Source organism: Triticum aestivum, chromosome 7B (assembly GCF_018294505.1).
Source record: "Triticum aestivum cultivar Chinese Spring chromosome 7B, IWGSC CS RefSeq v2.1, whole genome shotgun sequence".
Classification (NCBI taxonomy): domain Eukaryota; kingdom Viridiplantae; phylum Streptophyta; class Magnoliopsida; order Poales; family Poaceae; genus Triticum; species Triticum aestivum.
The window spans coordinates 14559650-14572915 of record NC_057813.1 but is presented as its reverse complement, the minus strand read 5'-3'; the positions used below and the strand labels follow the sequence as shown (position 1 = coordinate 14572915).

At 39.8% G+C, this 13266-nt stretch overlaps 1 protein-coding gene and 1 long non-coding RNA gene across 5 annotated transcripts; both read left to right on the top strand.

The window, feature by feature from the left end:
• Positions 1-790: 790 nt before the first annotated feature.
• Positions 791-4928, top strand: LOC123159212 (uncharacterized; the record flags this gene model as incomplete). The annotated part of the gene is given in 5 exon segments (XM_044577041.1): positions 791-809; positions 1338-1440; positions 2728-2851; positions 3747-3833; positions 4543-4928. Coding segments are annotated over 5 exon segments (442 nt in total), but the record flags the coding sequence as incomplete, so codon positions are not given.
• Positions 4929-6081: 1153 nt separating this feature from the next.
• Positions 6082-10226, top strand: LOC123159613 (uncharacterized). Of its 4 annotated transcripts, XR_006479808.1 has the most exons (8): positions 6082-6459; positions 6809-6911; positions 7015-8600; positions 8986-9300; positions 9411-9474; positions 9560-9640; positions 9762-9803; positions 9904-10226. It is a non-coding gene; the product is annotated as an uncharacterized lncRNA (long non-coding RNA). The 4 variants fall into 4 exon arrangements; XR_006479807.1 differs by having other exon boundaries at positions 7015-7676; positions 8531-8600; positions 9560-10226; XR_006479805.1 differs by having other exon boundaries at positions 9762-10226.
• The last annotated feature ends 3040 nt before the right edge of the window (positions 10227-13266 follow it).

Genomic DNA, 13266 nt, shown 5'->3' with positions numbered 1-13266 from the left:
AACTTCACGATTGGAGAATGGATATTAGCTTAGCTGATGTATGGAATTTTTCATTAGAGGGGCCCAGGCTGAGGCTTAATACTTAATTACTTTCTGTTGAACAAAAGAAAAAGTGCACCTATGAATTGTAAAATGTGGAGTGCAAACCCGACATCCTCCAATATTACCTGATTTGGTGCTGATTTCCAGCTTCCAGTTCATGTTCATGGCCTTGCTGTGGTTGCACGGTGGTTCGTGGGGAACAGGAGCAAATACCTTTGCTACAACCAAGGTCTTGACAAACCAGTCAGGGAGAGATAGGTTCAGTGAGTCATTTTACCCTTTGTTTATCCCTTCAGATTAGCAGAGAAGAAGGATCTTTTTTTATTCCCTTTTGATTTCCTCTCATGTTTGACTGGAACATTTTTTCATAGTTTTGCAGGGGTTGTTATGTTCTGTCCCCCGTGGTAAGTTTGCTAGGCAGCAGCTTACTCCTCTCTTGTTTCTTGTCCCTGATGTTGTGCTGTGATTGGTGCAGCCGCTGGACGAGAAAGAGCAGAGGATCCAGGAAAGCAACCGCAGGAGCCGGAGAAGACGTCCCCAGGGCTTCTACGAGGACCAGAAGCGTATGTCTATCATTAGAGCCTGGATAAGGGCAGGTGATGCAAGGTGTCTCGTCCTAAAATCATCTTTGTTGGTTTCGATGATTTTGCAGATTCCTTTCAGCAATCTGGGGTTGTTAAGAAGAGGGTCGGGATTGCCCTGGGCAGATGCTTAAGTTCCTGGATGTAAACGCACACTTGCCTACATGGGCCAAAATACTATTTGAGGTGTGTGTGCAGTTCTAATTTACTAACATTCTTTTTTCTTTTACGACTGACTGCATCCGACAAATGAACTATGTGGTTGCTTACAGATAATGATACTTGTTTTGCATATTTGCATCTCGAAGAAGCTTGCCCACTATTGTAAGTCAACATTTTCTTGGTAAGCAGCACAGAAGACAAAGAAGGCATCTTGTGCATGTTTTGTTGTTATAGTATATCCTTCTCTTTTCTTTTTGACACTGCCATGCTTAACGTTGTACTATGTTTTACATGGGAGAAAGCTAGAAACATTAGAGAATATTATTGATATACTTGGCACGCAGTTGCAACTAGAATAGTTCAAGGCCTGAGGCATGTACCGATATATGCTTTTTTGAGTAGCTCCATATATATAGGTCTTATGTTTGAAATGAAGTTTTCACTGTCCTTTTTACATTTGTATGAGTGTTCAGTGTGTCAAGTTCCAGTTGTCTGTTATCTTCTGTGTTTTCATTTCCTTCCATTAACATGGCATTATGTGTTCTTATTCAGCTTGCTTGTGGAAAAACTGGTTCTCGTTCAGTTATGTGTGTCAGTCTGATAGAAGATGGACACCCCTCTTCAAGTTGGTTTATGGGCTTGCGGAGTGTGAGAAGTAAGTTACTACTGGATCCACTTTCTTGTCACTAGCCTTGCTTGACATGTTCATTTCTCACGCTACACTTACCATCAGAATTATGTGATTACATGGAGATATACATCAGTGCTTGGCAGTTATTAACATTATGGAAGAAACTTCTAATTATCTTGATTATCTTGCTGCCACTAACTGTGTTGTACTGATAACACTGATAGGCTTAACTGATGTATTCAGGTATAGCTGTCAATAACTTTTATCTGGACTTCTCAGAAATTGTTCCCTAGCAATCGAATGATTATGTATTGCATGGTTTGATTTCTCAAATCATTCTGTGGTATGGACGGTTCAAATTTTCCATTTGGACAGCAGAGCTAGCCCATAGTGGTAGTAAAAAGTGGAGTACTCTTTTTATGACTGACCTATGCGTGTTATTCACATTACGATGGACTGTTCTAGCTGTAATTATGAATTTGGTGTTCTTGTCGATCTTGTCTGCTTTTGTCATGGATACTGCCTCTAAACTTCAGGTGGGTTGTATTGCTGATGCCTTGGAATATGTATTTTGATGTGAACTAATGTCTCTTGTGTGTGCTCCAGTGTTGATCTTTTGGGACTAATTTTTTGTAACTATTTATAGAGATGATTAATTAGTTCCACAGACATGCATACACGATTTGCGAAGAAATTACTTTCTCTGCTTTGTTCTTTAAAGATGTATTTTCAATGGCTATTTAATATAGATGCTTCATTAGTTGCATAAGCATATATGATTCTGTGAGCAAATTATCTTCACTGATCTATTTTAGAGAGATGTTTGATTAGGTGCACAAGCATACATGGTTCCGTAGGTAATTTGTTTACCCTGATCATCTTGCTATCCAGTTGTGTTGGTATGGTCTGAAACAGATTCACAAGTATTTATGATGATCGTTTGCATGGTGGGTCGTGCTAGCAATGTGCTTTGCATATACACGATTCAAATATTGGTTAGGTGTTTTAGTTTACACATTTCTCCTGAAAATCTGTATATGTGTATGCAGCCATTTTTGAATTGGCTATGATTCTTTTTAGTATTTTAGTTTACACATTTCTCTTGAGAATCTTTTCATATCGAACTGTAATAGTATGTATAATATAGGTTTGTAATTTTTCCATTACTTGGTTCTTGCCCAGGTCTTCTGTTTCTATACCATATTGTTCTCGTGTCATTCCCGTTAGTTCTTATAGGGCCTGCAGATCAGCTCAGTTTATATATATATGCTTTTACTCCTGAAGACAGTTTAATGATGTTCATTCTTTCAGTTTACGTAAATCTCTGCCTTATAGGGCCGGTTCATATTGACATGGAGGAGGCACAGAGGTTTATTGCTTCTTTTTGTGGGCTGGCCTTGAGGGGGAGACCAAAGCAAACATCAACATGTTCAAGGTGCATATACTCTGCTACTTGTGTTCATCTCCCTACCTAATGTGGAGCATTATACATTTTGCTCAATATAGTTAGTTACTTAGTTTACTGGAAGTTGTGATAGTCAGAGCGCATACATGCTTGATTTTACTTCAGTTAGTAGCTGTATCCAGTAGGAACTTATTTGTGAAAACTAGACCTGGAGAAAGTATGCATCCCTGTTTTGTGCAGATAACTACTTTTGGTTACATACTGTTGGCAAATTTAGTAGGCTTATACAATAAGCTTCTTCATTGATTTTGTTATTCGTAAACCTGTAGTTACGGAATCCATGAGTTTCATCGAACATATAAACGCTGGTGGGCAACCCGCCGTTCTGGGGGCCTTCGCGTGTGCACGATCGCTGGCTGTTCGATTAGCTTCTTTGATCGTTTTTCACCCTTGATTTTTACTATTCACTTCGCCTTTTATTACAACTTTGACTGCTTTACCGGGTGGCTGCCATTGGGCCCATAAAATCATTGGTCCACGCGGCAGCGGAGTGCTCGTCAACTCGGTCTGTGACTGCCCGTAAAAAAAACCTAGATCGTCTGATACTATATCTATGGGGATATGTCTGAAGCTTCAGTATGTTTTCCCCCTAACAGTATTTAATCTAACCAGTGGTGCATCAGGTACTAGATTGTGGTGAGAAAATAGAACTACTCGTTGATAAAGACAGCATGCTCGCTCACATGTGTTGTGGTTTCACACTCATAAATCAGTACTTGGGCATTGGCTTTGTTTTATATATAAGAATGTTATCATCAAAAACTGTAATATCTCTACTAATAAACTTTATGGAAGTGCACTACCAACTGAATGAGGAGAGATCTATCTTCACCTGATGATTCCACCCCTTTTTACATAGCACTAGCTGCTGCACAGTAAAAAGTGTCTCGCAGATGCTCTTTATGACACCAACTGACAGATTAATGAGTGCACTCATGGAGAACATAACAAGGTATTTTAGGAAGTGCTTGGACTAGGTTCAAATTTTTGACAGTCTTAGGCACGCTTTTTTTACAGTGTTGGTTTCAAGTTTTTTTTTTCGACACAGTTAGACTTTCTGAAATACAGCCTTGAACTACACATATTCTGTACAAAGCTTGTTTAGTTCTCTAAAACCTGCACATGTTAGATACAGTTTGCGAGAATATGTGCAGATTTGTGAGAACTAAAAACACTTTTTTCCCAGAACATGTCCATTGATAGTAAGATTGTTTGCCATAGTGAAAGGAGACAATGCGCTTGATATAGCTTGTCATGATATAATGAAACAATAGTGTTTATTTTGTCACCAGCAAGATGATGATGTGAAGAATGACTATTTGCGTCATTCAGAGTTTCTACCATTAAATAGATTCCCATAACAGAATATTTGCTAATATTGGTAGCTAAAAATGAGATACTTATGCTTGTTGATGGCTTCCCTTTTTGTAGTAACATCCATGTGTCTAGCATATGTAGAATATTAGATTTTTCTTGGCTGTTTATTGTAGTTCGTTCTTAGGGTTTGGAAAACTCTTTAGCTATATTCCTTGTCTCAAGCGAGCATGAGCGATATCTTCTTTATTCCGCGTGCCGCCAAGTTTCTCTATTTTAGATGGTTGTATCTTTTCGCTTCTAAAAAGGGATATGTATTTTATTAATCTGACTATAATTTGTGGTAGGTACATACTGAAGGATGTTCTGAGGCTAGCACCTGGTTTAGAAGTTTTGAAATTCACAACAATACCTCATAATTTTGATTTGATATCCAGAATGTCAATTGAAGAATGAGCCTATGAACTGCATTGTATTTTGTAATATATCCTTATATATGGTGCTTGTGGCATTTTTCTTGCAATTATAAGTTTACATTTATGGGTATTTACATAGTCCCCCTTTCTTTTTCCGCAAGGGGCAGTAGCTATGCCATTCGATTTGAAGGACAAAGAGTTGATCACAAAGGAGTAGCATTCAGGATATATACACAAGAGTATAGAACCAAATTATATGATGTAATTGACCACTATTTCTATTAACTTCTCTTACACAATGTTCATGAGTTCATGTACATTTTATTGTGTCACTTGTATTTACTCTTTTTTTAATGCAAGTTTACAGCTACTCGAAGTTCCTAATTGCAGGCTCAACTATCTTTATCTATTGATGATCTAATTTGTGGCATTATTACCTAATAAGAAAATATTTGCATTTAATTTCTTTTATATATAGGTGTATAAGTTCTTACTAAATGTACTCAAATATACGGTTAATGAAAAAATGCAAATATTTTCAACACGAATATTGTTTTAAACGGGTCTCTGCGCCATTTGGCGCAACTGGTCATCTAGTAGTAATAAAAGATAGGCCCTTCGCAGAGGGAAGTAGAGGTTGTCATGCGCGTTTAGGGTTGATGCACAAAATCTTAATGCAAAAGAACGTCACTTTATATTGCCCCTTGCATGTGGATCTTTATTATGCAGTCCGTCGCTTTTATTACTTTCACAACAAGTTCGTAAGTTCGTACAAAGCTTATTTCTCTGCACTAATAAGTCATGCATATTTAGAGAGCAATTTTTATTCCTTGCACTGATGACAACTTACTTAAAGAATCTTACTCAATCCATAGGTAGATATAGTGGACTCTCATGGGAAAACTGGTTTAAGGGTATTTGGAAGCACAGGTAGTATTTCTACTTGGTGCTGAGAATTTGGCTAGCATGAGGGGCAAAGGCAAGCTCAACATGTTAGAGGATCCATGACAACATACTTTATCTCAGATATAAGAAAACATAATTCATTATGTTGTCTTCCTTGTCCAACCTCAACTCTTTAGCATGTCATATTTTAATAAGTGCTCTCAATCATAAGAGATGCCAATGATAATGTATCTATATGTGAAACCTCTCTTTTCTTATTACTTCCTATTAATTGCAACGATGACCAAAGCTATATTTGCCAACTCCCAACAACTTTTACTCATCATACTCTTTTCTATGTGAAGTCTTTACTCTCAATAAGATCAATATGAACTATTTGTTTCTTTTTATTCTTTTTCTTCTTTTTCTTCTTTCTATTCATCCAAAATCATAGCAAAATAATCAAGCCCTTGACTCAACACTAATTAAACCCTTTAAGAGTCGTGCAAGGAGCGAACGCAGGCGGTGTCCACGTAGATTTTCACTGTGCCGGGTGAAAACGCGTTAACAAGAGAAAAAAAAAACAGGAAAAGAAACGTCGTCTCGTTTCCTTCCGTCCACATCGAGTCACCTGCTCCACCCCTCCCCTCGACCCAAGCACGCCGCCGCCGCCTCTCCCCCTCCCCTCTCTGTGGCCTCGTCTCCTTCCCCTTTCTCTTCTCAATCCGGATCCATGGAGGTAGGCAGCAGGGGCGCTATCAACTACGACACTAGGGTTCCTAGCCGCCGCCACACGCCGGCCAGAGCCATCTCCGCTCCAGCAGCCATCGATAGGGCGGGCGTCGGTGCGGCCCGTTGACAGGCCACGCGGCAGCAACACCGCGCACTGCAAGTCGGTCGCCCCCCGCCGCCCGCCATCCCTGGCCCGCGCGCGCCCCGCCGCCGACCACGATGATACCGCCGGTAAGCCTCGGCTCTCACCCCTCTCCTTCCCTCCCCCGAATGCATCGGAGGAAGCGCAAGTGCATGTTTCCAAGAGATTTTTTGGCTGCGGCATCGAACTGTCTTTATTTAGAGCTGAAATAGGACGGGGATGATATTTGTGACGGAGATACGCGTATCGCACCATTGCTATTGCATCAATACATGTGTTTTTTCCCGTCAGGTTTTCAGCCCGTACTCTTCTGTTACAACATGATAGATACAGTGATGGCGGCGCAACATTAGCGTTATCGTTTGCAAATTCGAGGGTGTTCTTTGGGTACTAAGTACTAACTATGTTTCGAGAACTCATAAAAGATGTGTTTCTCAGACTTGTGCAGAGTAAGAGTTGCGCTAAGGATCCGGCCCAAGAATGCGGATGAATTACCTCAGGGCGCCGACTGATCGATACTTGTGTTGAGTTACAGCCCGAGGTTTAACCCCCTCTCCATCCAATTTTTCTCTCCACGCTTCATTATTGGCATCATCACATTGGGCAAGTTTTTCATATTGTTTGCTGGTCTTTGTTGTCTGCAGTGTAAGAAGCTGAAGCTCAAGAAAAATAACTGGGCTTCTGACTCCTACCAGTTTGATGAGATATTTGGTGAAAATTCTTCACAAAAGCGTATATATGAGGTCGTCGCAAAGCCTCTGGTTGAGGCAAGTCATGTATTTCAATATCTTTTTTAACATGCATCATATAATATTAATCATGAGCAACATAATATTCCAGTTGTTTATATTTGTTAATTTTTAAGTACCTGCACTAACTTTGTATAATTTGGAGCACTGGCAGTAAGTTTTCAGGCTCCTTTTTTGTAATAAAAAAGATATACATAAATCTCTTAGATACCCTATGATAGTTATTACTCCCTCTGATACAAAATAAGTGTCGTGGACAGCAGTGGCGGACCTAGAGAGTATTTTGACTGGGGGCAAAGTATTTGAATGGGGGCATACTCTTTCAAAATGCAAAGAATTTTAGCATATTTTTCAAAAAACACAAGCCAATATTACTGGAGTTTCAAAGTTTGAGTGGGGGCCTAGGCCCCCACTCACCTCAATGTAGGTCCGCCCCTGGTGGACAGTGGCGTTCATGCAAGAGCGTCCACGTCATGCTCCGTTCCAATTGACTGTTGGTGGCGCTCTGGTACTGCTCAATGAGATCCCTCAAGCTACATCATTGGATAGTTGAACATGTATGTTAAGTAGATAATTCAGTTAACCAGTGTGCGTCTACTTAATCAAGTTATACTATTTCACTAATTCATGCAAAGCAGGGTCTAATTGTATGCATATATCATGTTAAACCTAGGTAACTAATTTCGTTTTGTGCATTTTTTATCCATACCATGCATATATCATGTGAATGGTTGAACAAGTTTAGTTGATAAGATCTTGTCTGTTGGAGACTTGGAGCGAATTGCACCAGGTTCACAGTAACAAGCGCTAGCTTCTACTCAAAAATTAGGTGTTCATGCATGCATGGCTGCTGAATTAATTAGTATAAGCTAGCAGCTAACACACGTGTACATGCATGTTGTTATCAACAATTCAGCATCGATCTGTCTGAATAATTAGTTGGAATATAATCTCGGAATAAGAACACTGTGAGTTTATAAAATGCATGGTCAGTTAACTTGATCCACACAGAACAGCAAATCCGATGACATGCATGTTCGACAAGAAGACGATCAACACCACTCTCCCTAAACAGTCTTAAGATATCACACCAAAGGGTAGAAGACCCATGCTAGAAAAACATACTACTGTACATACAGTTTCAGTTCTGACTTAGGAAGGAACGATCAGCAACATACTGATTAACTAGCTGCTGGTAGATCCGGTTCTCCAAAGTAATCAAAAGAAAGAAGTTGTAATTTGATGGACTAATTAACAATGTTATCTTTTATTTCTCGAATCGTGTCTATTCGCACAATTACTATGTACACGGCAACACATGGTCTATAGTGGTACAAACTGTTCCAGGTTAGCTTTCAATCTGTTATTCAAGTTACTGTATGTACCCTGACTGAGGAAACATTTTTTTCAGGAAAGAAGGATGGTATGGAATCGACACATGATTCGGTTATGTTTCGTTACATCTAAGATGTGTTGAATGGGTATGAACCTATCATTCAGCTTATGTCTGGGCACTATTCTCTTATATAATGCTCCTTTGTTGATCATCCACTATTAGTCATCCATTCACATTGTCAGGACCCATGATCCGGTTAGTTGCATGGCGATTGCTGCTTTCTTTTTCATGAAATTAATAACAGTTGATAAAAATCTAAAACTGGATCTTGCTATTTCTTTTTCCAAACAAATGGTAATGATGTAATTTTCTGCTACAAAGTAAATTTGTTGTCCAGATGATAACTCACCTTCCTTTTCACTTTTCGAGGTGAGATAGATGGACCGTAATAGCACTTGCGTTTACTCATTTGAGTCTTTCTTTCCACGTTGAGTCAAATGTCCCTGATATTGTCTTCTTTTACTTTTCAGGTTTCCTGGAACTAATAGATGGATGGGTGCTAGGGCTGGGATTGGGCTAGGAATTTTTTCTATGACAGTGATTATTCTATGCAAATGTAGCAATTTTATAAGTTACTCAGTATGTTTGTTGAAACCAGAGTTTGTAGAAACTAGAAAGGATGGTGCTATGTTCCTGTCCAACTGTCTTTTTTTCTGAATGGTTTGTTTAGAACTTGTTCCTAGCAGATTTGAAAATTCTGGAGATGAGATTGCAGCAGTACACCCTATCCCCTGATGGAGAAAAGGAGCCTAGCGAAGAATATTGGGCTTGAGCTGGAATGTGAGGTATATGCTTTTTCAGTTTACGCACATCTTTTTTATACTTTTTTCAGCTAGCGATAATTCAGTTGTGAGAAGTAAATAACAATTCAGTGCATATGTTATCATGTGACCAGGTGCTTTCACACCTTAGGGATGTAGCACTCTCTGGTGCTCACACTCTCGGGTGGACATACTCTTGTAATGCCACGACTCCTTATTGTCATATTCAGATCATTGTTCTTCAAACATAAGTTAAACCCTTGATCTGCATTGTACATTTTAGGGGAAGAGATCGTCTGGAGAGCTTGGTATTCGACTACGCTTTGCCAAATGATCCTCTGAAGTTTGATAACTCCTACTTTATGTAAGCTTAATCGTCACGGTTGTTGATTGCACATTGGCTTAAGATTATATAGATGTAATGTCATCAGCGCAACATTGTGAAGTTGTACATCCCTGGACGTCATCTTTTGTATATGCTGCAGTGAGCTTCTAAAAGGGTACTCCTGAAGTGGCTTACAGAACAGGTTCTCATGGAGGATCAACTTTCGGTCCCTTAGTTGAATTATACGCAAAGGTAAAGAAGAGTTTAATTCATCTTCATTTGCTTGTTGGAGATGTTGGCAGGACGCGTTCTTTAGAGATTACGCTGATTCGCACAAGAAGCTTTCGGAGCTCTACTTTACTGGCATGGACATGCAGAGACGAAGCCAAGAGGGCTGTGAGGAGAACTACCACTGTCTTTGCAGTTGCGGTTGCCGTCATCACCTGCGCTTACATATGTTGATCCAAGAGGACGCTCAATGGTTAGATTGCAAGTCTCCATGTGCAGATGACTCCAGTTCAGTTATGGGTTCTGAAGAACAAAGTTAAATCATACATTGAGATGTTGTGTAGTCATATTTGTAACCAATCTGCTGATATAGTGATGAGGATGCAGATGTACTATCCATGCAAGTAAATTGCAAATAGGGAAGTGAAAGGAGCGCAACCCACCTAGCACCGCCCATGCTTCCTCTCAGGCGGCGCACCAAGGGTGCGCCCCAACCACTAGTCTTTATTATATAGATAGCTCACGGGCTCGATTACGTAGAGGGATCGTAAAGCAAAACTCAAAACTAGATCATGCCAAGAATTTATTCTACTAAATCAAGATACTACTAAAAGGATCGAACTACGAAAAACAGTAAAGATAGGAGTTGTCATGGTGATACGATACCAGGGCACCTCCCCCAAGCTTGGCAGTTGCCAAGGGGAGTGCCCATACCCATGTGATTAAGTCTCCTTCTTTGGTGTTGGTTTAATATTCTTGGCGATGATTCCCCTCAAGATACGGTTCTCCTCCTCGAGCTTATTGACTTGCTGCTTGAGGTCCATTATTTCCTTGCGAAGCTTTCCTGTAACGGCTAAAGCTCCTTGTACCCAAGGGTGTTGCATAGCTGCGGGAGAACAAGAGATATTCCTCCTCATATTTTCATAAGAAAGAAATCTAACATTCGAAGGGATAACCGAGTTTGGAATAGCTGAGCTCTGTAGTTCCCCCATCGTAAACCCAGCTTGGATGTGAGAGGTGACTTCTTGATCTTCCATGTCATCTACCCTCATCAGGTCAGCCTCCATCTCTTCCTCCGTTGCTGGCCCAAAGTGGTCAGCGTCGCTGTTTGCCCTTGGTTCCGGTGCCGGGTTAGATATCCGGCTCTCCCCAACTGACTCTTAAGAAGACATCTTGCTCTAATCTGCAGCAGCAACAGCTCGAAACAAAACAGAGGATATTTGCGTGATACGAGAGTCAAAACCTTCGGGAGGATATATAATGAATTTTTACCGACCAAAATACGTATCGTGCAAGAGAACGGAGTCCGGAGGGCACTCGAGGTGCTCACGAGGTAGGGGGGGCACGCCCAGGGGGTAGGGCGCGCCCTCCACCCTCGTGGAGGCCTCGTGTCCTTCCCGGATTGCCACTTATTTTTCTATTTTTCTAGATATTCCAAAACAGAGAAATATTGCCTTCAAAATTGTTTTGGAGTCGATTTACCTACCGTACCACATACCTATTCCTTTTCGGAGTCTGAAACGGTCTGGAAGGTGTCCCTTATGTATTCCTCCGAGGTTACGGTTTCAATAATATTGGTTTCAACATTTATGGGATTACCTGAGATATGATGTTTCATTCTTTGACCATTTACCACCTTCGGATTTGTGCCTTCAAAGTTGTTGATTTTTATGGCACCGGAACGATAGACCTCCTCGATAACGCAGGGACCTTCCCATTTGGAGAGAAGTTTTCCTGCAAAAAATCTTAGACGAGAGTTGTATAGCAATACATAATCACCTACATTAAACTCATGCTTTTGTATTCTTTTGTCATGCCATCTTTTAACTTTTTCTTTAAACAACTTGGCATTTTCATAAGCTTGGGTTCTCCATTCATCAAGTGAGCTAATATCAAATAACCTCTTCTCACCGGCAAGTTTGAAATCATAGTTCAGCTCTTTAATAGCCCAATATGCCTTATGTTCTAGTTCGAGAGGTAAGTGACATGCTTTTCCATAGACCATTTTATACGGAGACATGCCCATAGGATTTTTATATGCAGTTATATAGGCCCATAATGCATCATCAAGTTTCTTGGACCAATTCTTTCTAGACATATTAACAGTCTTTTGTAAAATTAATTTGAGCTCTCTATTGCTCAATTCTACTTGACCACTAGACTGTGGGTGATATGGAGATGCAATCCTATGATTAACGTCATATTTAGCAAGCATTTTACGGAAAGCACCATGAATAAAGTGTGAACCACCATCAGTCATTAAATATCTAGGGACTCCGAACCTCGGAAAAACAACTTCCTTAAGCATTTTAATAGAAGTGTTATGATCAACACTACTAGTTGGAATAGCTTCTACCCACTTAGTAACATAATTAACAGCAACTAAAATATGTGTATATCCATTAGAGGCAGGAAAAGGTCCCATATAATCAAAGCCCCAAACATCAAATGGTTCAATAACAAGTGAATAATTCATAGGCATTTCTTGACGTCTACTAATATTACCAATTCTTTGACATTCATCGCAAGACAAAACAAACTTACGGGCATCCTTGAAGAGAGTAGGCCAATAAAAACCGGATTACAATACCTTATGTGTAGTTCTATCTCCAGCGTGGTGTCCTCCATAAGCTTCGGAGTGACACTTGCGTAGGATCTGTTCATATTCATGCTCAGGTACACAACGTCTAATAACACCATCTACTCCTTCTTTATAAAGATGTGGGTCATCCCAAAAGTAATGTCGCAAATCATAGAAAAACTTTTTCTTTTGTTGGTATGTGAAGCTAGGTGGTATAAATTTAGCGACAATATAATTAGCATAATCAGCATACCATGGAGTGCTACGAGAAGTGATTATGACATTAGTTGCTCATCGGGGGAAGCTATGATCAATAGGTAGTGGGTCATCAAGAACATTCTCTAACCTAGATAAGTTATCTGCAACGGGGTTCTCAGCTCCTTTTCTATCAACAATATGAAAATCAAATTCTTGCAGCAAGAGAACCCATCTAATAAGTCTAGGTTTTGCATCTTTCTTTTCCATAAGATATTTAATAGCAGCATGATCAGTGTGAATAGTTACTTTAGAGTCTACAATATAGGGTATGAATTTATCACAAGCAAATACAACTGCTAAAAGTTCCTTTTCGGTAGTAGCATAATTTCTTTGAGCATTGTCTAGAGTCTTACTAGCATAATGGATAACATTTAATTTCTTATCAACTCTTTGCCCTAGAACAACACCTACAGCATAATCACTAGCATCACACATAATTTCAAAGAGTAAATTCCAATCAGGTGGCTGAACAACAGGTGCAGAGACTAATGCTTTCTTAAGTATTTCAAATGCTTCTACACAATCATCATCAAAGACAAATGGTACATCTTTTTGTAATAAATTAGTCAGAGGTCGAGAAATTTTTGAGAAGTCCTTA